The following is a 26,707-nucleotide window of genomic DNA, read 5'->3' on the forward strand; positions in this document are numbered from 1 at the left end:
TCAAATTTGGCAGTACTTTTGTATTGCACTTTTACAATGGTAGTTTCAATAGCGAAATGGCACGGAGTTACAGAGAATGACGTTTCTATGTTTTTAAACAGAAGATACATTGTGTATTTGGAGAGTTATAATAGCAAGTACGATGATAAGGCGAGATAAAATGAGGTGTGTATAGCGCTATATGAGGATTAGTGGGACAAACAAAAGCCCAAAATATACAGAAGTTTTATAAAATGAGAGCAATTGCATTCTTTTTAAAGCTTTTTCGACAAATATAGAATTTTTACTTGAACAAACAAGCAGAATTTTGTAAAAATGAACCCATTTTCTAGCAGAAAGCTCTGCTAAAAAGTACAAGGTTAAAAACGTATAAAAGTTTAACGACATAATTTTGACACTGTTTTGTAATTTGACTTTTTCGGAATTTCTACTTGCCCGATGTTTCACCGAAATCGATCAAAGCGCTTAGCTCTTCGTTGCCATCTAGCGGACCGGAACTGGCGAACTTTGTGACCATGACGTCCCCGGGTTCGGAGCTGTAAGTTTCACTGAACGCAGTTGAATCGTATGCTGGGTTTGAGAGACCCGCAGCTTCAGGAAAATCTTCACTCACCTCGTCTGAACGGGCGGTTAAATTCGATCGTTCCTGCAAAGTTTGGGATGTGTATGCAAAAAGCTAAAACGCAATAAATAGATAGCGCATTTATATAACACAGGTGTACTGTTTCATACACCTCGTGTCCGCTTAAGAGTTACTACCATGTTACTTTGTGGATGATTGTTTTTTTATTTTTTAGATTTATATATAGGTGACTTTTATACAACCCATTAGTAACCACTGGGTTGGGGTGTCTTGCCCAAGAACACATACGCCAAAACGGAAGCACGAACAAAAAAGAGAATACTCCAATATCAACTTACAGAAAGAGGTCTAAACATGAATCTAGAACTCCTTCGTTTCCAATACAACACCGAAACTATAATGAGCAGCAATGCCACAATACCAACTGCTGTGCCAACTTTAACACCTTGCCCTGAGGAGGCTGCGTGGGGCGAAGGACTTTTTATTTTTGGCGTGGTTGACATAACAGTGTTGTTGGTGTTAGATGGGGCAGTAGTAGTCGTTTGTTTCTGGCCTGGTTTTGTAGTTTTAGTGCGAGGCTTTGTAGCTGTTTCTAGGGAAAAGGAATTTAAAAATATACTATCTATAGTAGGGTGGGGAATACGGGACACACTTTTTCATTCTATTTTCTTGTCCCATTTGTTAGTGAACAAAGAACATTCAAAGAGTTATTAAACCTTATCCCCACTATAGACCGTTGTTAATTGAGGCTACAGACGTTAATGAGAATAACAGTAATGCATGGAAAAAAGGATAGTTAACTTAAATACTTGTTATTCGTAACAACCTATGTGTTCAAAATTTAGATAGGTATATTTACTAAAAAATGAATGTGTTAAAACTAGACTAAAATTTTAAAGAAATACTCAAATTACCCTAAAAAAACAAAACATTGATTATGTAAAGGAAGAATAACAGCATTATGTGCGCAGTACTATTCACAGATGGTAGTTTGATACTAATTGGAAAAACTTACTGGGGCTTGTGGAAAACTTTATGGGAGCAATTTTAGAAGATATTGCCCCTTCAATGGGGTGTATGATACCATTGGTGGCGGGAATGTCAATTGGAACAATTTTAACTCGGTTGATATAAATAGAACCATCGTCAGCTGTCTGTACGGGATAAGCATTTCGCGAATCAACCACAATGGTTTTCATTTGACGCAAGTCAGCCATTGTGTAGACATGACCTGAAAATATAGGTAAATGAATGAATGTAACTTGTCTGTCAATGTATAGCAGGAAACGACAGTCATTATAACAAAAGTGTTCACTTTTATGAACCTTTTTTTTTGGACAGGCTATTAGTGACCACTGGGTTGGAGCAATGTAAAGGTGTCTTGGGTACAAGGACGCATATGCTAATCAGAATCGGTAGCAGTGTCAAGCATTGAACCTAGTATCCTTTAGTTATGATACAAGCTCCTAACCACTCAGGCATGGCACAATCAGAGGCGCATTCAAAAAAATAAAAAATTAAGGTTTTAAAAAAAATTGTCAATTTTCATTAAATGGGGGTCACAACCTTTCGAAAATCTCTTGGTTGTGGCATGCAACAATACATACCTGAGACGAGGTATCTACTAAGAGTTTTCTTTTGAAATCTCCTTAGTCCTACAAAGCTATCCAGAGGTGCAAATAAAGTGAGATTAGAAGCTCGTTTCAGTCTTAGCAACATTGTAAGTGAACGCAAAACCTGAAGGGAAAAGAATGTAGCTTGTTTATTTATCCTCTTGTAGCATGGCAATACAGACGTTATAACACGGGTGTTCTGTTTCATACACCTCATGCCTGCTTAAAAATGACTACACAGTACACATATAACTTTCTGGAAGAGTTACTACACATATAACTTTGTGCTTTTCTCTCAAATCAGAAAATAAGTTAAAAATACAGCAACAAATTAAAATTCAATCCAAAAATGTTGTGAAAGTTTTGAGCTAAATCTGCACAGATTCTATTTTTACACATTAAACTCTTATGGAATAAGGGATTTAATATATTACAAATGGTATTGAACTTACAGATTGATAATACTTGGTCATTTGGTTTTCACCTTGATTGATGACATCATAAATGTTACTGTTACACATATAACCATCACCTGTGTGAAAATAAGAACAATGTATGATTTTGCATGCATACACCTAATGCGCACTGTTATACTATGGATGCATTCATATACACAAGACTCACATGGCTTATTCATACACCTCATGCTATCTGTCAAGTTTTAACACAAGGTTCCCTTACTTTATAATACATCTTGTACAGTGTATGTAACTTTTGGGTATCTTGCGTTATGTTTATATATTATATGGCTGACAATTCAGACAATCCATTAGTGACCACTGTGTTAGAGCAATGGTTGGTAAGGACACATATGCCTTCAATAGTAGCACGACATAACTTACCGACAAATTCGTCCTGACATGAACAGTTCACCAAGTTATTCACCATGGTACAGTAGGCACGCTCCGAGCAGCCGCCATTTTCGATCTCGCATCTCTTAGCGCGGGCATTGGGCTTACACGAGTTCACGCCGTCGCCGGTGAAGCCCTCAAAGCATCGGCAGCGTGTTATGTTGGGCCCAATGTATACGCACTGCGCGTATAAATGGCACGAGGGCCTCGAAGGGTCATTGCACGGGTCATACCCCTCGCACACATAACCGTCACCTATGAGAAGTTAATACCAGTTGAATTTGAATTTAGTAAAAGATTGTTTTTTATTAAGGTTTAACAAAAAAACTGTTTTACATTTTCAAACAAAATTTTTACCTTTTTTATGGGTATTTTAAAAACAATAAATATTATTTTAACCCTATAAATTTCTCTGCAATAAACAATTGTTTTTTTTGAAGAGACAGCTGATGTCATTTAGGCGAAATAGATATCTCTTATATTATACAATTTGCTACAATTTTTGTCTGTTACGTATTTTGTTGCACCATAATCGTACCACAACTTTCTATATATATATAAGCACTTTTTATGCAGTAGCACCCAAGGTGTTGGGGTAATGGGCCAATCCTGTCCTGAACCCTAGTACAAGCTACACTACGTGACATTACCAACATAGGACAGAATAGAATAGAAAAATACCTATATATGGAAAGTTGCAGGAACATTTCACTTTCTGGAGATTCTGGGTACAAGTTGCGTGGGGTGAGCAGCCCCCGTTTTCGGGGTTACTACAAAGGTCCGGGAGTTCACAGCTGTCATCCCCCACCCCTAGGTACCCGGGGTTGCACATGCATTCGGGTCCCTCAATACAAACAGCGTTCTCTACGCATGTGTTGTTGCAGTTCGTGGGGTGAACTGTTCTCTGGGGTGAGAACATAAATTTCGTTAAAAAAATATTTAAAAAATTTAAAAAAATTGGTCAGTGGTCCTACACTGTAAACAACTCAAACAAGCAGACAGTATGGCCACTTGGCATATTGGTTGGCACGCCTGCCTCTACTTTAGAGGTTATGGGTTGGGGACTCGCTGCAATTACAATTGGAGGGGTAAGCGTATGTGTCATTGGGGCAACCCAAATGAGGAATCCACCAAAAATAATAATCAACAAAGTTACAAACAGCATAATATATGCTCTATAATAGTGGTGTTTTCAAAAATTGAAAAGCATGTGTTGAATTAAGCCATGATCTGAAAGTGCTTAGGCTTGGGCACTTTCAGTCATGAAGTTATAAATCCTGGTTTTAGTTTTTACCAAACTACAGAGCTATTAACAGTAATTATAGCAGCGTTTCTTTTTTATAAATAAAACTGAAAAAAAGTTACCTTGTCGCACAGTACACCAGTGAAACCTGCATAACAAGTACAAGAACCGTCTCCATTCATAGTTTCGGAGCAAATTCCATTTTCCAAACATTCACACGGGAGGCAATCCTTACCATATCTGTGGATTGAACAAAAGTGTTAGTTATTTTTACATTTGAGCTGTTTCATCAAGAACTTGTCAGATGTCTGTTATTTTAAACATTTACTTAACACAAGATATATGATAGCATAGCAACAATAGTAATTAACACTTTATTTTTAAAGAAAAAATTGTAAACTTTCCGCGCGCGCGGGTAACTATAACACAGGTGTTCTGTTTCATACACCTTATGCCCACTAAGAACTAATATGTAATAATAATATTATAACAATAACTTTTTTTTCTCTACAAATCCAGTATTGAAGATTTAAAAATATTTTAAACTAAAAGAAAGGATATAGCGAGAAAACAACCATTGTTAAAACACGCTTACTGTTAAAAATATGTTAACAATTAATTGGAAGAAAATAAGCGTGGTCGCTACACCTATATCATTAAGTGTTTTCACTTTAACATACCTTCCAGAGTCACACAACTCACATGCATAACCACGGAAACCAGAGTTACACGTACATTTCCCCGTTCCGTTAATACCAGCATCACAGACACCATTCTTACTGCATGCGTTGCCAGCACCACCTAGAAAGTAAAAAAGTAGAAAAAAATTATATATACAGTAGAGTGTAAATGCTAAGTCGACACTAGGTGTATAAGACAGAACACCCGTGTTACAGCGATTGTCGTTTTCAGGCCAGGCAAAAACAAAAAAAGCCACATTTATTCATATATATATATATATATATATATATATATATATATATATTTTAATATTTCTTGTACCTGGACATGGGTGACAGTCATTGCCATAGTGGCCATCACAGCATCTTCTGGTGACATTGTAAAACGAACATACTGCAACGCAGCATGGTAGAGAAAGTGTTTTCATGCCTGTGTGGAATTTGCTGAAAGGCTGCAGAGCCTGAAAAAAAAGTAACAAAAAATGTCAGGTAAAAGAATCTTTAAAAAAAATTATGGTAATAAAGAAAAATTAAATCAAAAATTTATATTTTAATAAATTTAAGCATGACAATGAGCATGGGGGTTAGAAAATCAACTAAACAAGGTTTCTGTATACAATTTCAACTAAAAAAAAGATTTATGCATATAATTTCAACTAAAAAAATAATTTATGTATATAATTTCAACTAAAAAAATAATTTATGTATATAATTTCAACTAAAAAAAATGATGTATAGTATTTCAACCAAAAAAAAGATTTCTGTATGTAATTTCAACTAAAAATAAGATTTCTGTATATAATTTCAAGTAAAAAAAAATTTATGTATCTAATTTCAACTAAAAAGGATTAATGCATATAATTTCAACTAAAAAATATTTCCCATAAGTAAACAAACCTTATTTGCAGAGCATTCTGTAGATATTTGTTTAACTTTGGTCATTCCTGTCGGACAAGTAATGGATCCTCTTAGAAAACATAACGATGACGTTCCAAATATTGTTTGGTTCACCGCTTCGCCGCAGTGGCCACCAATTGAAGGGGGTTCAAGAACCTATTTTGTATTAAATAATTCAGTTTAACTTATTATCCTTGGTGGGGCAATGACAGTTGTTAAAACACAGGTGTTCTGATTCATAGACCTTGTGGCCGCTTACAAGTGTGTACATATGTTTTATTAAATAAATCGGATTAACTTATTCATTTGTGATGAGGCAATAACAGTCATTAAAACACGGGTGTTCTCTTTCATACAACTTGTGGCCGCTTACTATCGTATGTAGCTTGTTTGTTATTATTTTTTGTGATTTTGTATTGTATGGCCGACAATTTTGACAACTTATAAGATGCAACTGGGTTGGAGCAATTGCCATCAAGTGTCTGTTTTTAAACTAAAAAAATGTTTTCAATGGTGCACACTTAACTCAGGATAAACCTAAAAAAAAAATTTGCAAAAATTTTGCGTTCTGTTTAAAATTATTGTCAACAGAAAACTGACTTACCGTGTCAATTATATAGAGAGATACTGGGACATTGAGGTTCATATTGAAGTTATATGACGTCACAGTTGCTTGTTCGTTAATTATAATTTCACCAATTTTACCAGCAGAACAACTAGTCCGTAAACTGAGTAAAAAAACATCATTTGTGAGTAATATGTGATACAGCATAACATAGCTTGACAGTAAGCATGTGTATAATAAGGAATATAGATTGGCAGACAGATAGGGAAAAGCATAAAAGACAAAGATGTGAGATTTTTACAGTTGATGTAAAAAAATAAAAAAGAACAGTCGTTATAACACGGGTATTCATACACCTCGTGCCAGCTTACGAGTTACTATGTTTGTTACTTGGCGCCTACAGTGATAGCAGTGACGAGCCATGAACCCATTACCTCTGGGTTAGAGGCAGACACCCTATGCCCTTTGCCATGGTGCCCAGTTCATATTGTTAAAAAGTTTCATATTTAAGTTTGCAACTAGTATTTAAATGTAGTGAAATAGTGAAATAAATTGGTAACACCTAAAAAATTGGTGACTTACAGTGAGCCTTGCATTGTAGCAAGTTCTATACCTTGCACAGCTTCGTTTGGAGTAAGTAGGCTCTTTCTTACCATGTGATACCTTAAAAAAAACAAAGGAATAAATATTCTAATAAAGTAACATGTAAAGCAAAAAAAAATCTACTGAGCACGGGGTCGGTCTAATTAGCAGGGGATCTGTAAAATATGTGATTCCGTGCTAAAAATGGATTTTTTAACAGAATAACCAGTAATGGAGTACAACATTTTTAAACAATTCGTCTAAGAGGCGGTAAAATAAAACCTAGACCTGAATTTCAGTATTTGTTTTCTATTAACTACCTACACAACATAACATTTACTAGGTTTCACAGTTTGTTGAATATATCATGCAAGAACAGGTTTTCAAGAAAACCTGTGTAGGTGTAATGCAGATTAATGTTAGATTTAAATTTACTTGATATATTCTTGAGCTACTTGTCCATTGACACTAAGTTGTTTCATTCTGTGGTTTGAAAGTTTAAGGAAAGCTGCATCACTTGGTAAAAATAAAGTCCATTGTTCGTGGACGTCTTGTGTGAGTTCGGTCAAAAGACCAGTTGTTTCTAAAAGCTGAAGAACAAATAAAAAATATTTACAATGGCAATTGTCATAAATAAAATAATTGGATTGTTTCATACACCTGGTGTCTTCTTGCGAGTCAACAAGTATGTAATTTTAAAGGTAAATATTTATGGTGTTTTTTTATTTTTTTTGTAATATATATGATTGCTTGTAGTACCCAAAAAACTTTTAAAAAAAGAAGGAATATATGCTTACCTGAACAGATTTGTTAAGTCCATACTGCAAGAAGACTTCTTTATACATCTGAGGTAGGCTGGTGCTATTTATTCGGCTCACTAAACCGCCCTGGTGTTTAGTGTTGTTAGGAAAGAGAAAACCAGTTGTTTCAAATATTATCCCATCCGAACATTCAGTAACCGATTCCACACTGAGTATAAATGTGTATGTGAATAAAAGTCATTTATCTTTGTATAAACATGGCAATTTTAGAAGTTATAACACAGGTGTTCTGTTTCACACAACTCGTGCCTGTTCAACCATGTATGTAAAATTATTACAGGTTAATGAGTCAAAAACATATGAATGTAACTTAGTTTATCCTAACGTGGCCGGAAAAGGACAGTCGTTATCACGCGGGTGTTCAACTGTTCATACACCCCGTGCCAGCTTACGAGTAACCGTGTTTGTTACTTTGTTGGTGAACTTTTTTTGAATTGTTTTTATTTTTTTAGTATGGCTGATTTAAGTATGGTTTTACACACCTCGTACCTGTACGACAGTTACCATGCATGTAACTTGGTTGGTATTTGTTTTTTATATAGCGGACAGTTAGAACATATTATTACAGGTTAATGGGTTGGAAAAAGGAAAGTCTCTTGCCAAAGGACACATAAGCATAATAATGGCAGCATTAAGTATTGGATCCAATATGTTCGGATTGAGTTTAAGATCTAAGTGTTCTAACCACAATACTAAGGCGCCAGATACAAGTGAAATTCTGAACCAATACTACACCATGTCAAAAAAACAATAAAAAAAATTAGACAACTGGCAGTACACAAGTGTCAACAAAAACCTCAAAACTTAAACGCATTAAATGGAAAAATGTTACAACTCAAACTTACCCAATGTTTCCGTTTAGCAGAACGGCACCATTGGAGGTTGTAACATTTATGAATTTCCCTGACAATGCTCGTATGCTTGTCAGTGTTCGCAGACGAGCTATGGGTATCCATTCACAACCGACCGCAAAATCAAACTGTTAGAAAGTGAAAAAGTTGCGATATATTATAAATTTTGGTTCGCAAAAACTTTTTAGTCTTCATACACATAAAAATAAGGTTTTTGGGCAACCCTTACGTTTGGCATACAGTTTTACACTGTAATTGATTTATCCTATATTGAGAATTACACAGATCTCATAAGAATGTGATTAAGTGTTTATTTACATCATAGGATGTTTTTTAATTTGGAACAAGAATACTCCAAGCCAGTAATTTAGAGAAAATGGTATCACTATACAAGTGTTTAGCATTATGGCTGAGTGTTTACATCGGCATTTTTAGCCAAGTGATACTTGGTTCAATGCTCGATGCTGCCACATTGTGGGCAGAAATCCACTGAAGGTTTATTGTTCGAAACCACATGCCACACAAAGATAAAATGTCTTTAAATATAAATTAGTGCTGATCCCATTCATAACCAAGTTGAATGTTATCCTCGCATAGCCGGAAAACGGCAGTCTTTATAACACGGGTGTTCTGTTTCATACACCTCGTGCCAGCTTACAAGTTACCATGTATGTTACTTTGTGAGTGAATATTTTTTGGATATTTTTCTTTATGTATGGCTGGACAACCTATTAGTGACCACTGGGTTGGAGCAATTTACTTACCAAGTTATACGCACTGATGTCTGTTGAACTGGTCCTTACTTTTGTACTTGGGAGAAATACATTGATAGGACCACCTGATGATGGGTCAAACACTAACGTTTGGAAGGTATTCCAACTAAACTTGGGTTGCGTCATTTCAAAAAAGACAGAGCCTGAAAAAAAGTAAATGCAGAAAGCAGCTTAGTAGGTGATTGTTTTTTAGGAGAAGTTTTTTCATTTTTTTTATGTATGACTGATAATTTGGACATTAGTCACCACTGGGTTGGAGCAATTGCCCTTAATTGTCTTGCCCAAAGACACATACGCCCACACAGGAAAGCACCGACCAGCCTTGAACCCATTACCTTTAGGTTACACTCACAGGCAGACAGGCTAACCACTTTGCCACGGTGCGGACATAATACTTTAAAATATTTTAGTATCTGGTGCCATGAAATGGATATCAGACAAAAATTAAGTCTACCAAATTAAATAATATAAGAGATATTTATTAAGCTTAAATAGCACCTTTAGTCTCTAAATAAAATATGTTTTTTTAGTGTTTAATTATATTTACAATTATCAAAAAATGTCTTTGTGTTTTGTCAGTAAATGAGCTATTGTCAACTTTGCAAAATGTCATGAACTTTCTAAACATATTTGAAAGTTTGAGAAATTGTGACACATTAATGCTAAAAGACTTTAGCGCATATTAACTTATATAAACAGTATGATTTATGAGCATATATCACAGATGAATTAGTTTGTACCCATGTAAAAAATACCTGTGCAGTTATCAATACCATCCCCAACAAAAGAATCCTGACAAGTACAATCCCTCATACCAGGTGCAAACATTTTACAATCAGCAAATATATGGCATCCTCCATTTGCTGAAACAAAACAAAATTGTTTATTGTTCACACAATTTACATTATAGTGTGTACTTAAGGCTGTAATAAATTCCGTGAAACTGATCTTGATCTGGTGCTAACAGAGTTGGGTGATTCTTGTGTAAAGAAATACAGTAAGGATCTGGTGTTACAAAAACTTAACAGACAAATCAAGTTAAACCATTTATACAATAAACGATATATAAAGCGCCTAAATGAGACTGCCAGTCTCCTATTCAAATAGACTGAAGATGACATTTAGGTGAAATATGTCTTTTATTATACAACTTATTAAGCTTTTTTGCCTGTTACGCTTTCGTTACAACTGATCTATAAGGCTGTTAATATATTTCATGCTACGTTGTAAAATAAAACAAGGGAGCTGTGTCATTCCCCTACAGAACAAATAAGTTTTGTTCATTCTTTTATACATGTATGTATATAACGACGTTCATTTCACCAGTACTTTCCATCTTTTCATTTTGTATACTACTTTCACCTTCGTTACCATGATAAAATAAAAAAAGGTCATTTTTCAATTTTTTCCCAAACCTCACCATTTTTGCATAGGTCAATCTCTTCACAAGTTTTTCCATCTCCAGAATACCCGTCACTGCAGATACAATTGTATTGGTTAGGTCCTGTATGATGGCAGGCTGCATTGGAACCACATCGCGAAAAGTTCGTCTGTATGCAAGGATTAATCTCAGCACAGTAAGTCCCATCTCCTTCATAACCAGGTTTACACTGGCACTTATGCAGCCCAGGACCTGTGTACCTGAAGTTATAAAAAAAGAGAACAGTTAGTTTACCGTTCACGATAGAGGCCAAACCATTTAAAATGCACAGATAATTAGCTTTTGTCTCTAACACATTAGTTATGGGTGCAAGGCTCGCCGGTGCTACCATTGTGGACATATGCGTCCTTGGGCAAGACACTTAGTGGACACTACTGGGTTGTCTAAATTGTCAGCTATACTGAAAAAAAACACATAAAAAATTTGAGACAGAACACCTGTGGTATCAATTTCGGCCACAATAGGATAAAGCAGGTTACATTCTCTCATTCATTTTAATAGAGGTATATAACAGCATACTTACACACACGCTGCATAAGGATGACACTTGACAGATTTTGATTTGCACACGTCAATAGTGGAACAGCCCACTGGAGTTTGTTTGTACCCAGACACACAAACACAGCTTGGTACGCCAAACACGCTCATTGTGCACACAGAGGCCGAGTGACACGTGCCATTGCATCCGTCGCTATAATTAATTCGTTGGTCGCAGCGTACCCCTGTCCAACCTATGAGAAGAAACTTTGTAACAAACTCAGAGCATCAAACAGTTGATTTGGTGCAGCAAATGCAATACAACTTGGCTATGCTTGTTTTTATACACACCTAATAGCAGGGTAAAGTCATTTTAAGTTTATAACAAGGGTGCTAAAACATATTTTTTAAATAGAGCATGCAATAGCATTGTAGAGTAGTCTGTACCTATTTAAACTCACCAGTATTGCAGATACAAGTTCCTTTGCCTCTTTTCCCATCAGTACAATTTCCATTGACACACTGGCACTGAGATGTGCAGTCTAAACCAAAGTAGCCAGGTGCGCATTCGTCACATGCAGGACCGGCATAGTTTGTGCGATTGCAGGCACATGTACCTGTGAAGTTTTGTTTTATTTTTGTTTGTTTTTTAAAACATAATCATAAACAGGGGTCAGAACTGGCAGTGCCCATATGTGCATAGATTTTTAACAGTTGTATGAACGTCCGTGTTATAACAACAGTCATTTTCGGCCACGCAAGAATAAAGTAAGTTACATTCATTCATTCAATTAAATGCAGCAGTATGATCACTAGTACAATTGCCTACCATTCCCTTTCATTCCATCAGAGCAGCTTCCACGACCAAAGCAAACATTGTTGATGCCCCCAGGACATGGCTCACACTCTGGGCCAAAGAAGCCGGCACAACAGGACCGGGTAATGAGCTTGGTTAAGCAGACAAGTCGGCACATCGCGCCATGGAATACAGTGCTTGGGTCTGTATTGCGGCAAATCCACTGAAAAAGTTATTTTTAATTCATATATATTTTTCTATGTTAGTGCTGTATCACAGTGGGTGAAGTGCTAAGATCTGAACTAGAGGATACTGGGATCAAAGCTCGATGCTGCCACTATTGTGCACTTTTGTGCCCATGATCAAGAAACTAAGCATAAGTTACTTTATTTCAGTTGTAATAGGGTTGCGAGAATTGAATAAATTACAAGAATACATTGATAATGCAAACAATTGATTTTTAAAACATTTGCACTGGTATGTAATTATCATGGCTACTGTCTTTCTTTTTTCTCATACCAAAGAGCTCCATACACTATACTGCTAGTTAAAAACCATGGTACTTACAGTGTGGCGAGCAGTTGGCTTCGAACCACCAGGGCAACGAAGTGAAACACATTCTGTGCACCGAGTTTTAATGATAGTGTAAGACTCCTTGTTACACATGTTGTTTACAGGTGTCAGAGGGTTAAACCGCAAACCCTGTTTTAGAAAGATAATAATATAATGTTGTTATGTTTTAAGAAATACAGCTGGAGTACAATACCATGGCTCAGTGGTTGGGCATTTTTATTGTAACCAAAGGATACCGGGTTCAATGCTCGCCAATACTGATTGGCTCTAACCTAGTGAACAGTGGTCAGTAATAACAATCTAAGAGTCTAGGTAATAGAGAAAACTCTGGCCGAAACCTAAAGTCTCTTAGCATGCGAAGGACGTAGGCCCTCAACCAAGTAGAATTAAACGGCACATGTGGGGCCAATGAGGGTACACCTCAATAAAAGTTTCTTCTAGAAGAACACATTTTTTCGCTTTACAATTATTTTGAGATTATTTAGTACTGGTGCACATGCAACATACAAGCAATGGTGTGGAATCATGGGTCAAGTTTTACCTGCAATATGCCTTTGGATGTTCTAATATCAGGTGATAATATCTCCTGCCTGTTTGCGAGAACTTCCCCATGTTGTTTTACCAGGGTAACCTGCGACAACAAAAATAAATATGTTGCGTTCAAAAGTTAGAAAAAGAATAAAATACACTAAACATGCTTGCTTTTAACTGCATTTATACTTAAAAGACTTTACCATGCACGCTGCTTTAGTTAGCTTATCCAGTTACACAAACCATGAAAAAGTGTTTGGTCAAATTTCTTACCTGATATCCACTTCCGGCCAAAGTGGTTAGGTGTTGACCACTGATCACTTCATGTGTTCGGACCATTTTACCCAATACAACATGGTAACGTAATGTCACGTTTTTCATATTGTCAGGAATGAGAGAAGGGCTAGGGAAGGCATTTTATTTAGTGAAATATGTTTATGTCTATACTGTCTTAGTTTGGGAGGCTTTATGTACACCACACACTTATGGTTCAGCCATTAACATATGTCTACTGTTAAGGTAAAACATGGCAAATATTAAAACGCAAAGGTAAATAAGTTACATTTCTACAAAGTGTAAAAAAGGCTCATTTAAAAACTAAGTATGGGTAAATAATTTACATTCATTTGTTCATGGCTAGCCATCATTATATTCTAAGTTATACTTGTGCCCTGGTTTTAGTCATTTTTGTACACCTGACACTCATATTATACTACATGCTCAATGTTATGTTATAACTTAAGTTGTAACTGATGGAATATCTTACCAGCAGCCACCATAGTAAAACTTAAAAATGGCTACTTTTTATAAACATAGGTCAAACTATTTGTGCCATAAAAGATAACACAACATTTACCAATGCCAAAATATAAATTCACCTATAAGTGTGAATGTTTGAAATGTGAAACAGATAGAAATGAACATGAAACTTACTCGAATATATCGTTAGACACAGCAAATATTGTGTAGAGTTGCCCAGATGAAACGATGTCCGAAATAACTCCAACACTTTGTAGCATTGATAGAAATAAACTGTAAGGCGCAAGTGGTGTACCAGTGGAATTCTGTACGAATGGAATATTTTAAAGTGTAAATTTAAAAATTAATCACCTACAAAATTACACACATGATAACTTATAAGCAGGCGCGAGTTGTATAAAACAGGACTCTCATAATAAACAGCTGTTGTTACACCGGCACAAGGATAAATGAGTTACATTCATTTATTCCTTTGTTTACAGACTACAGATTTTATCATTTCAGTTGTAAAGCGTAAAATCTACTACTTAAATAAATAAAAAACAGGTTTAAATGGTAATTACTTGTGTGATATCCTGTATCAGTGGATAGTCCATGACTACGTCCCTTGGTGGCAGTAGAGCTGCATCAATAATATGAAGTAATCCATTGAATGTTTTTAAATCAGCGGTCACAATTTTCGCTGCATTTCTTCCAAGAGCTGGTATTCGCTCTATGTAAGTTTGATTTGTCCCTTGGTTCTGTTAAAAACATGTGTTTTATACCTTTTTACTAACTGTCTAGTATATAACTACAGGCAGAAGTTTTTTTTTTAAATCATAAAGACATATCAATTTTTAAAAATCCTAAACTTGAAAAAAACTTCAAAAATTGCACACATTTTAATAAATTTGGTTCAAATACCAGAGTCAAAAAACCCAAGAGTGTAACTGCGCTAAACAATTTGAGAATCTAGGGTTAAAAACTATATGACTCTTGGTATAACATAGGCCATACTCTCAGGATTAATTTAATGTAACTCATTATAAATGAATGAATAAAATTTATTTCGTCTCTTAGGTCACGATAACAAAGAACGGGAGAGTTTACAAAAGAGAAAAGACTGGTAGTAACGGTAATACAACGTCTATTAAAACACGCTCATTGACAAAAAAGAAATAATGTTTTAGATAAAAGGCGTGACCGTTACACCCTACAGACAATAATTATCCTACCTTGATATTTCTTGTATAAGTTACATTAGTAACATAGATAGAAGAAGTTGGTAAGAATGTTTTAAGGCTTGTTTCTGTTCGTAAATCATGAGTTGTGACTGTGCCTGGAACAAAATTACAAGTTAAACAAAAAACTACATATAGTAAAATTATTTAAAGTTAAGTTAAAATAAATTGCATTTTTAAGATTTTAAGAATTCATTGTTATTAAAAATATATTTTTTTTATAAAGTAATATTAAAAAAATTGAAATACGTAAAAAACAAAATTATTGGACAAAACTTTTTTGCAAATTGATGTTTTTTTTAAAAGACACTTTTTATCGATGTTTTACTCCAGTAAAGTAACATCTATTTGTTTATGTTACCTTTAACAAGGTGATGTTGCAACAAATAAAGCAAGTGACTTGGTTGGTTCCAATATCTAAAATCCTCTAATGACAATTCTGTCCATACATCGTCTCGTGGTAGAAATGCTGTGATGGTGTTATACCGGATCTAGGTGGATTAAACTGGTTAGCTCGTTTTTGGGTTAAAAAGCTACATTGTATTTTAAGACTCGTAAATGTATGGTTATTTTAAATGCCGGAAAACAACAGTCGTTATGACACAGGTGTTCATACACCTTAGGCCTTACGAGTTACCATGTATGTTACTTTGTGGGTAAATATTTTTTGGGAGACTTTTTATGTATCACTTATAATTTAAACAAGACCACTGGGTTAAAGTAATTTTAAATAACGAATAAAGCAAAATAACATTGCAATACCAAAATTTAGGGCATATATGTACATGATACATGTCTTGTCGTCTAGAACAGCTTTTTTGGATTATTTTTAGAAGTCACAGGCCATTTGGAAATTGAATATTGTTTCAAAAGTTTTTGCTAGTTTTCTAAAGTTCTTGGCCCACTCTTCACAAAGTTTTCCTTTCATTATTCATTAAACAAACACACAATGTATAACTTTCCTTACCGAATTAAAAAAATCGCGCACAGCTTTGTTATTTCGAGTCCAGATAGAGATCACATTTAACTCTGGGTGTTGGGAAATTTCGAAAAGTAATGAACCAACACATTGGTAACCATTACCAGAATATCCATTATTGCAAGCACAGTCATTTGTACCAGGACCAGTGGACGTACAACTGTGAAAATAGATTTGTAAGAAAAAGTTAATTACCCATTTGGTAAAATACCTGTACTTTTATGGTTGTATAATACCAACTGAAAGCAGCTTTTATCTTATAACTTTTATGGCCAAAGAGATATGTATTTTTAGCAGCTCATCCAATATTAAAAACTAGTGTTTAACCGGACCAGCTGCTAAAAAAAGTATTTACATTAGGTCTAGTAGCAGAAGTAACCTTATATTGAAGTAAAAGTTCCCTGCCTCAGATTTTTAGCAGTTAACAATGCTGTGCATGCATTTAAAACACATTTCAACAGATAAATTTAAATTTAACTGAAAAAACGACTTACGTGGCTTGTGCATGGCAACCACCATTATTTTCAATGCAGTTGTTGATCTCTTGACACAATAAACCGTTGCCACGGTAACCAGCATTGCACTGACAGTCACTGGTGCCTGGTCCAGTGAAGATACAGACTGCGTGCACACTGCAGCCAGCGGTGCCATCGGTGCACAAGTTGACCGCATGGCATGTTCTACCATTTCCTGTCGTACCAAAAAAAATTGAGAGTTTCAGTTTATATTTAAAAAAAAAATTGATTGTGTTTCAGTTTAAATTTATGTAGCAAAAAGTTATTTGTAATTTCCTGAAATAAATACTAAGCACTATTTCAATCATAAACTAGGAGTTAAAAATGGTGGTAAGGCATATTGTTTGATTTCAAAAAATATTATATTTTATGAAAAGATTTTTATAAAAAAGACAGTGCTAAAGTATGTAGGTTTGATTTCATACAACATATAGATTTTGATCTGTAAATCTGTATATTTAATTACCAAGTACCTACAAGCCAAACATACATTCCATACAATACTTTAGTGCTGCATTTAGCCTAGTCTAGTGAAATTATGTATTCATGTGCATTTCGCAGCTTTATTCTTGTGTGATCACGAGTAAGTACATTTGTAACTTTGTAAATAATTTGTGCTTGTTATGGCTATAATTTGGAGTTTAGACAACCCATTAGTGACATATGGGTTGGAGAAAATGTTTGTGCAATGTTCTTACCTCTATAGAATGGCTTGCATTGGCATGAAGTATTTCCTCGGCCAAGATATAAACAATCTGCATTAATATCGCATCCACCACCATCATAGGTATCGGTACAGGGGTTGAATTCAACACAGTCCCTTCCATCCCCAGTATACCCGGGATCACATGCACAACTGTAGATAATATAGGCTTTGGTGAAAATGGTATAAAAAGTTGGTGCTGTAATTTTTTTAAACCAATTATGCTGATAAAATTACATAACATAACGAAAATAAAATTGTTGATCGGGTCATTTTGTGTTAAATTTGATTCACTGCTCTACCACCAAAGGTAACAAAATAGTTTAAAATTCTAACGAAACCTATCAAAACACATAAAAAAGTTGTTCCCTGGTGTTTTAACTTCAAAAAATTTAATCTTTTACAAGATTCTTATCATAATACAGCACAATAAAATATTGTTTTTAAAACACTTGAATAAATGATTGCAACCTTTACAAAATGCAAAATTTATGTTTTTAGATTTTTTTGTTATATAGTAGGGTGGGAAAGATGGGACACCTTTAGCACATAATATCCAAATATCCGGATCGTGTTTTAAACAATTAACAAGGGTCTATGGAAGTCGTGAGGATACGTTTTATAAAAATTTAATTTTTCTTTGTTAACTACCAAATGGGACGACAAAAAGTAGAGTTAAAGGTGTCCCAGTCCCATCTTCCCCATCCTACTCTATTATCATAACACTTGGACCTACACAACTTATACATCCTTGTGTGGTATGACAACTCACCTTTCCACCCCAGAAATCTCCACACACTTAGCATGCTGATGACAGAAAAAGTTTTGGTCTCTACATTGTGAGATCGGCTGGTCACAATTTTCGCCAGCCCAGTTATCATGGCAAGAACCATGCACACATATTCCTCTGCTGTCAACCCTGTTGTTGCATGTTCCATACAAACAAGTGCAATCTGAAGGAATAAAGATATGTTTCAAATAACAGCAAGAAATGAATGCAATATTCAGAATATTACTTTGTTAACGCACACTTTTGTTTCCATTAGTAGTTTAACTTTAAGAAATAATTAAAAATAAATGGCTTGTTATTTGTCTGCTAGGTGTAGCGAAGACAATTTAATTCCAAACATATCTAAAAATGTTTTTAACGGTACCAGTGTTCTAAAAACTGTTATTTTATTGCTATATCCTGGCTTTTCGTTTTTTAATATTCGTTACCGTAATCAAAGAGACAAAAAATAAAATTATTAAAGTTAACTAGCTTATTATAGCAGCTTAATTATTCAATACAAAGATTTAAAGCTACTTTTCTTAAGAAAAATTGTATTTGATATATACTCCATTATAACTTAATACAAAATAAGTCAACTTAGTTTCTATTCTGTTTTTTAGAGTCAAGTTATATCATGTTTATATTTTTTCACAAATACTGTCATAATTAAAAACTCAAAATCAATTTTTGTCAAAAATATACCACAAACAAGCACTGAATATTATGAACTCACTTAAATAGCAATCAGGTCCATAATTATAAGAGTTTGAACAGGTGGAGCAGTCCGTTCCTGTGTGACCTCTGTTACAAATACATTGACCGGTTCCACTCATTCCCTCCTCACAAATACCTTTGTTATTACATGGATTGTTGTGGGGGCCTGGACAACTGTGAAGAATGTATTTATGGTAGGATAACGGAAGATGTGACACTTTTAGAAAATTTTGGGTTGTTTATTTATAATCACGAAATTCAGGCCTGCGTACTACTTTCACTTTCCAAAAAATGTTTACTTATCTTATGTACAACCACCAAAGAGATTATAATACGTGAAAATAAACTGGTGACACGGAAAGCCAATTCAGGCTTTTTAGCGGAATCATTGATTTCAGCGGAGTCATTTTTTAACTTAAAAAAACAGTATATGCTTGCCTGTTACAAGTTGGTCCATAGAAACCATCACAGCATACACTTGTGGTCCGGTTAGTTCTGCACTGTGGTACACATCCCAATCTTTGGCCAACTGAACCAGCCTCGTTAATTGCGTTGTACATACACCGTTGCTGGTAACAAGAAAAAAATATTTTTTTTATCAACTGAAATGCAGGTATCAAACTATCTTATCTTTTATATAGTAATTTCAAAAAAGTGCCAGCAGCTTTAAAAAATTTGCTTAAAATTAGTTCTAAATTTTTTCAGACAAGCATTTTTCTATGTTATTTAACTTAAAACAGTAATAAACTTTAACAGTTTTGCCTAACAACTCTTCAGCAATGTTGTCTATTAAAAAACAACTTTATTGGATGAACATAACTCTATAGTTGACCCCATGTAAAGACCTATTAATATAAATCAACCGCCTGAAATTAATCCAAATACCTTAGCATTGTTGCTCCGAACTAGTATAGAATCTGGCGGGCACAACGTGTTCATATTATCACAATCCCCACAAATCCCTTTTACTTCCACTTCATCAACTCTTGTGCATAGATTTCCCACCAATGGTTGGACATCAGAAGGTATCAACACTTTATCAATGAGGTAAATATTACTTCCGCCATTGATTGGAATGCCCGAGAGAACAACCTAAATTGGAATGTGTATTTTTAGTAAAATTTTGATGGCAATTTTAGGGTTTAGTATTGTTGTAGTGGTGTATGAATACTATATGAGTTGTACAAATTGTCAGCCATAAATAAGATACAAACAAGCCAAAAATTTCAAGAAATAATTTTCCACAAAGTTACAAATGTGGTTAATGACACTCTTTTCCACACTCTTTACTCATAGCCTATTTTAACAACTGTTGTTTTGCTATTCCCTTCTTTTTTTTCTTTAAAAAAATGACATTTGCTACTCTTTTCGAATGGATAAATAAAAAAGGCTATACAAAAAATGATGTTACAACTAACCTTTGCTTTTTGTAACCCAATATACACAATGCCATTTGATTGAGAAACATTGACAGCCAGATTTCCAGATGGTGTGTGCAGTAGCTCAGTGGCTACAAGAGATATTGGTTTAATCACTGGGTCCACACAATGGTAAAGAAGAATCAAGTCCAATTTGCTGGAACCCTGTGTTAAAAGTTGAGTATTATGTGTGTGTAACTTGCTTTATTCTAGCCCACAATGACAGTGGTTATAACACTGATGTTCTGTGTAATACACCTTATGCCTACAAGTGCATGTAATTCTGTTGGTAATTGTCTGTATGGTTGACAATTTTTAGATTTTGACAACCTATTTGTGACCACTAAGTTAGAGCAATTCCCGTTGTGTGTCTTACTCAAGGTCACAAATGCCCACAGCGGTAGAAACAATGAGTCTTGAACCCAGTTTTATTTGGGTTTTAGTTTGGTAACTTGTCTGTGAAATTAGATAAACAAGCAGAAAATCCATGTTTTGCTCTAATTACTATGCATTTTACTTCTTACAATTAAAAAATGATTTGCACAAATACGAATGAAATGAATTTAAACTCACAGCTGGACTGTTCAGCAGCTTCAACGCATCAGGCTGCATTGAATCAAAAGCTTCATCAGTAGGAACAAACACTGTAGCTTGATCTCCTGTTCTTAAGAATTCTTTTGTTGCCCGACTTTTCTTGAGCAGTGAATAGAACGTTGAGGTAACTGGATTGGATGAAACTGCATCCCACACTGAAGCAGGCGGGTTGTCAAAGTTCTGGAAAGGAAACTTGAATTAACCTCTTCCGACAAGATTTTTGATTAGTACATAAAAACGATATTTTGTTACTTCTGCTGCCAGCCATAATGTTAATAAACTTTTAGCAGTTTATCTGATATAATAAACGGTAATGAATGCGTTTATTAAGTTGAGATAAAACTTTACTTTACTAAGTTTTATCCTCACGAAAAGCGACAGTTGTAATAACACAAATGTTATGTTTCATACACCTCAGGCCCGCCTACGAGTTACCCTTACCACGAATGTAACTTTGTGGAGAGGAGTTTTATTGTTGTTTTTTCTTGTTTAAATTTTTACTTAGTTTTATCTCACTGTGCTAAAGTTATAAAACAAACTTACCATTGGGAATGAAACAGCATCTTCTAAGCTGAAATATGTATCAGTGATGTAGAAGACTCCATTGGAGGCCCAACGAGGAGACACTAGTATGTTTCCATTGGTTAGCATGTTCGCAAAGCTGAGAATTGCGTAATTTCCAGCATCATCATCATCTGCCGATGGGTCAACCCCTGTTGGTCTAAGTGCCCTGATTGATGCATTATAACCAAGCACAGGGTACATGGTGTTGGCACTTTGCAATGTAAAGTCAACCACAACAGTTCCAGGCACGATGTGAGTTCTGAAACATTACAAAAAATCAATTTGTAAAGCGCATAAAAAAATGACTTTTATCTACAATATAACACAAGTTATATTTATTTTGTGAAATACAGTATTGAAGTTAAGTTTAAAATCAAGGAAAAGAAAATTAGTAACAAATCAACACTCTTTAAAACACACTATAGGTAAAAGCTACTAAAAGTGTCAGATAAAAATGTGGCTGCTAAATCCAGGATACCATAAAAATTAACCATATTTGGTTGAATTTTATTAAAAAAAATAGTATGCAAGCAATAGTAAATACTTGGAACAACGTTTTATACAACTATCAAATTTAACAATACCTTGCCCCTGCTTTCCATATAAGCGAAGAATTTGGAACACCCATGCCCGAGCCAAATGCCGCATCAGTTGGGGCAAAAACTGTGACTGGCATCTCCCCAACAGATATTTCACGATTGTACGTTGCAGTGAACATGTTTATAGCAAAGTTGAGTTGGTTTTTAAAGGGTCCAGTTTCATTTGCGTTCAGCATCTCAGACATAACGTCAGTGTAACACATTTTGTCTCGGCCATACATTTGGATTGGGCACTGTAGGATAAAAAGGTGTGTGTTGTTGTTTTTTTTATAGAAATTAAAAAGAAAAGTTCCGCATTTGTAATGTGTAAGTTGTATGTGTTAATGCGCCACAATGCATTGGTTCCATACAATTAATGGTATACGGCAATGGTAATGACAAAAAAGTAATATCAGCCTCAGTTTGCACTTTAAAAAAAACAGTTAAAAGACACTCAATCAAAGTCACTGAAAAATTAAATTTTTACCCTGATCTGGTGCTTTTAAACAAAAATGCCTAAATGGCATCGATAGTCTCTCTATTATAACTGATTTAAGTTTTTTTAAGCCATTATAACTGATTTAAGTTTTACCTTGCATCTTATATCTATGACACCATCCTCATCCACAGTTGTGCAGTTGGCACGAGGGTCGCAGGTCGTAGTGGAATTTTGACCACAGATGTTCATCAGTGAACATCCACTCTCTGTTTTGTTTACATACCCATCTTTACAGTTGCATGTTGACTGTGAGAAATAAAGAAGATCAGAATTACTTGAATGGGAATGAATGAATGAATGTAACTTGCTTTATTCTTGCATTGCCAGGAAACGACAGTCATTATAACACTAGTGTATTGTTTTATTCACCTTGTGTTAACTTACAAGTTACCAACAACGACACCCCCAATTGTGTTGTTTAAAAGTTTGTACCAAACTTTTGACCTCTTAATGTATGGAAAGTACCTTGAAATAATGTTTACCTGACCAGGACCTGTATAAACACAGACTGTTGATTTAATCGGACAGTTTCCTGCATTGGTTTGACATGGGTCAATTGCTCCACAAACCTGACCATCACCAGTGAAGCCGGTCTTGCATTGACAAGTATATGAGGCTGGTGTTAAACAAATAAAATATTAGCTTTGGACCAAATTAATAAAGCATCTAAAATTTAACAGACAGGACACAATAAAGTGCACAATTGCATTTAAATTTAAAACTCAAAACAAATACACCTGGGATGTATGCAACTTACAAAGAGACCTCCAGGTTCGGATGAACTCAATATAATATAGAGTCTATGTTATATGGTTAAACCCTACTGTATGATATGCCTGGACACCTGGGATGTAAGCCCATTACACCAGCTAACATAGAAAAGTTTTAAAAAATGTAAAGTACAGTAAAACCATTGATACATGCAGCTCACCTGGTCCACTATGAATACATGAAGCATTGGCATGACACAAGTTAGAGCCAGTATCTTGACATGGATTAATTTCCTCACACACAGTTCCATTGCCTTGATATCCAGAGTTACAGTAGCAAGCCAAACTACCAGTTGAGTTTAAACATCTTGAGTTGACATGGCAATTTAAACTTGCACATTCTGCCAGAACTGAAATCGAGAGAAACAATAGTTGTATTTCACAAGGGCAAAGTATAAAATTGAGTTTTGCTATCTAAAACCAAGATGAAAGTCTAAAGGTAAAGAATTTAAGAACATACTCACCAATGCTACACCTTGCTCCACCAAATCCACTTTCACAAGAGCAGATTCCTGACCTGTCAACCCCACTGTCACATTTTCCGTGCACACATGCACATTCTGTGAGCAGCATGTGTTAAACTATGCAAAATCACAAAGTGGTAAATTTCTAACAGAAAACACAAAAATCTATGTGCAAGTGATGATATTTCTATATTGAACAGATTTTTAACCAGCATAAAACTATAGCTAACTTACATTTTATGGTTGTTTTTTATGTGAGTCTAAACAGTTTTCCCTTTTATCTTTACCTAGGTTTACCACTACTAATAAACAGTTCAAACTAAACATATTTTCACCATGTTCACAACTGGCTCCATATTGGTTAGGTGCATTACACAGTTCACAAGCAGAGCCTCCAACTTGTCCTCTGCAACTGCATGTTCCATTGCCATTAATTCCCTCAGAACAAGTTCCTCTATTTCCACAAACGTGGTTGACTCGGTCCACAGGGCATTCTGGTGGTATGTTTGTTTAATTTTATAGTAAAAATATGTATATATATAATCATTATAATCCATATTATACAAATAACAAAAAACGGCACTAATGTAAATATGCTTATCATAGCAAAACCTATTAAAGTCTATACTTCTTTAACCTATGAATATGATCAAACAAAAACAATTAAATCTACATATAAATGTGAAGAAAAAAATGGCAGTCTCAGAACAAGTAGTACTCCTATTCTTAGTTCCTACCAGTTAGTGGTATTGCTACTTGGCTGTATTAGACCTATCCAACACTTGCAACATTTAACTAAGTTAAAGCAGTTTAGCAATAGTATACTAACTTTCACAATCGGGGCCCCAGTAGTTTGTACAGCATTCTCGTATGGTCGTTGTTTTCATGCACTGATGGTAGCAACCTTTAACTGGCCTGCCGCGGCGTCTTCCTTTTAAACGATACCTACAGCGTCTTATGCCTTGTCCTCTCGTGCGTTTGGTAAAGCCGGTGGGACATTTTTGCTGAAAATTATGCAGAAACAAGCATTAAAATATGTCTCTAACGCCAAGAAGAACAGTCGCTTGTTTTGCATACAATGTAGAGAACGTTAGACATCCTAAATGATTAGTTATTTTATTTTGTATATTTCTCTTGACTGTGTAGCGTGTGTTGTCTCATTCGAATGTATTAAATGTACCGACGTTGAAATGGACAACATTTTAAAACTAAATACTATTTTTAAAAATTGCGCCAAAATATATTCATAGAAATATATGATTAACGAAAATTTTATCGTTAGTAAACGAGGAACAAAAACTAGAACTGCAAACAAGAACCCTTAAAACCAATTGATCTCACACTAAAATAATATCCGATTGCTTCGTATAGTATAATACGTGCGCTAACAAAATACTAATATTTTTTTATATAATTTTTACAGAACAAGTTAATTAAGCATACCCGCCTGTTGCGACGGCAGCTTTGGCATTCTGTTTTGATTGATTCGACTGCACGATGGTCGCATCGCCCAGCGTTACTGCTTTGCTGCGCTGATATTTCTAATGCTGCAAATACAATATACGTGAAATGGAAATAGCGGTGTACCTTTCCAGGGAACAGAAAGAAAATAGCATTTACATTATGCAATATTAATCTTGGCGATACCTCAAGATGAAATGTACGAAGTAGCTTTAATATTTACCGCAGCCAATTTTAGACGAGGTTTATAAACATGTAAACACTTTTTATATTAAGCTTTGTTATTTAAATGGATAAGATTAAAATAAATATAAAACATAGTTACGTACCTGTAAAGAAAATAAATAAAACAACTAAAATCAAGGTGCAATAAAACGCATGAGTGTTAAGAAAACTTTGCGATTTTCGATTCATAATCTAAATAAATGTAAAAACTTTGATTCTCTTTGCCTGTAATATAAAAATAAATTCAGTTAGCTCAATTTCCATATAAGTGAAACTGCACTAATAGAATCCTAAACCTTTTCTTTGCAGGTTATATAGTAGGATAGGGTAAGATGGAATTTTTAAAGTTCCATTTTTGTCGTCTTAATCTGGTAGTAAACAAAGAACTTCTAAAGACCTTTATAACCAATAAATATAAAACCTAACCACACGACTCCCATGCACTGTTGCTAATTTTTAAAGCACGATCAGAATATTTGAAAAATATAGTGGGGTGGGAGAAGATGGGACACTTTGAGCACAAAATATTTAAATATCCTAATCGTGTTTTAAACAATTAACAACGGTCTATGGTAGTCGTGAGGATACAGTTTAATAATTCCTTGAATTTTCTTCATTTACTACCAAAGGGGGCGAGAAATAGAATAAAAAGGCGTCCCGTCTTACCGAGTACTTTTGGTCTAACAAAAGAAGTTTACAAAAGCAAAAGTTAACAACAGAAATAACTTAACTACTCTATCTATGAAACCTATACCGTACTGAAAGACTAAGTGGTGAACTTTCACAACTAAAATTTTAACATTTTTTAAACGCGTGAAGATTTAAAAAGTAAACAATCTGATTTACATTTACTCACATTACCAGAAACGTTTGTTCAAAGCAATCTGTGAGATCTTAAAACTACTTGGAGATTGGCAGTGGAAGCGGAAAGTGGGTCGATTATTGCGCAACCGTTTCCGGGAGCAATTCCCCAACCACAAAGTGGAAATAATACAGAAAGTCGGAATTGTTTGTCGAGCAAACAATTAATTAACTTTCAAAACTGGAAGCAGGCTTTGTGTAATCCATGATTCATGCTGTTTTACACGAGAACAATGTGTTAAAACGTTGACACGTGATACGCTTTATATAACAAATCGACAACCGTGATAAAACATCAAATCTACACACAATAAATACACAAGCATTCAGATAA

The 26,707-nt window shown here is 34.8% G+C and overlaps 1 protein-coding gene across 1 annotated transcript; it reads right to left on the reverse strand.

Annotated features, from left to right (window-relative positions):
• LOC149728766 (stabilin-2-like) lies at positions 1-25,737 on the reverse strand. The gene is made up of 48 exons (XM_089887973.1): positions 25,617-25,737; positions 25,270-25,373; positions 24,656-24,830; positions 24,162-24,320; positions 23,827-23,922; positions 23,524-23,712; positions 23,075-23,208; positions 22,686-22,838; positions 22,100-22,347; positions 21,495-21,774; positions 20,931-21,131; positions 20,358-20,522; positions 19,825-20,031; positions 19,378-19,508; positions 18,959-19,113; positions 18,226-18,406; positions 17,449-17,606; positions 16,730-16,925; positions 16,224-16,395; positions 15,618-15,747; positions 15,251-15,354; positions 14,600-14,776; positions 14,211-14,341; positions 13,551-13,680; positions 13,288-13,377; positions 12,741-12,875; positions 12,207-12,396; positions 11,839-11,994; positions 11,424-11,631; positions 10,880-11,100; positions 10,215-10,322; positions 9,451-9,602; positions 8,681-8,814; positions 7,812-7,983; positions 7,450-7,604; positions 7,015-7,095; positions 6,472-6,595; positions 5,868-6,023; positions 5,293-5,431; positions 4,971-5,091; positions 4,413-4,530; positions 3,729-3,951; positions 3,039-3,302; positions 2,649-2,728; positions 2,191-2,320; positions 1,599-1,814; positions 922-1,175; positions 1-646 (listed from the first exon to the last, which is right to left on the reverse strand). Exons 1-48 carry the CDS (start codon positions 25,699-25,701, stop codon positions 428-430), a joined length of 7,707 nt encoding a protein of 2,568 aa, XP_089744099.1. The 5' UTR covers positions 25,702-25,737; the 3' UTR covers positions 1-427.
• Between the last annotated feature and the right edge of the window lie 970 nt (positions 25,738-26,707).

The sequence above is a fragment of the Ciona robusta genome, chromosome 11, assembly GCF_009617815.1.
Source record: "Ciona robusta chromosome 11, ASM961781v2".
Classification (NCBI taxonomy): domain Eukaryota; kingdom Metazoa; phylum Chordata; class Ascidiacea; order Phlebobranchia; family Cionidae; genus Ciona; species Ciona robusta.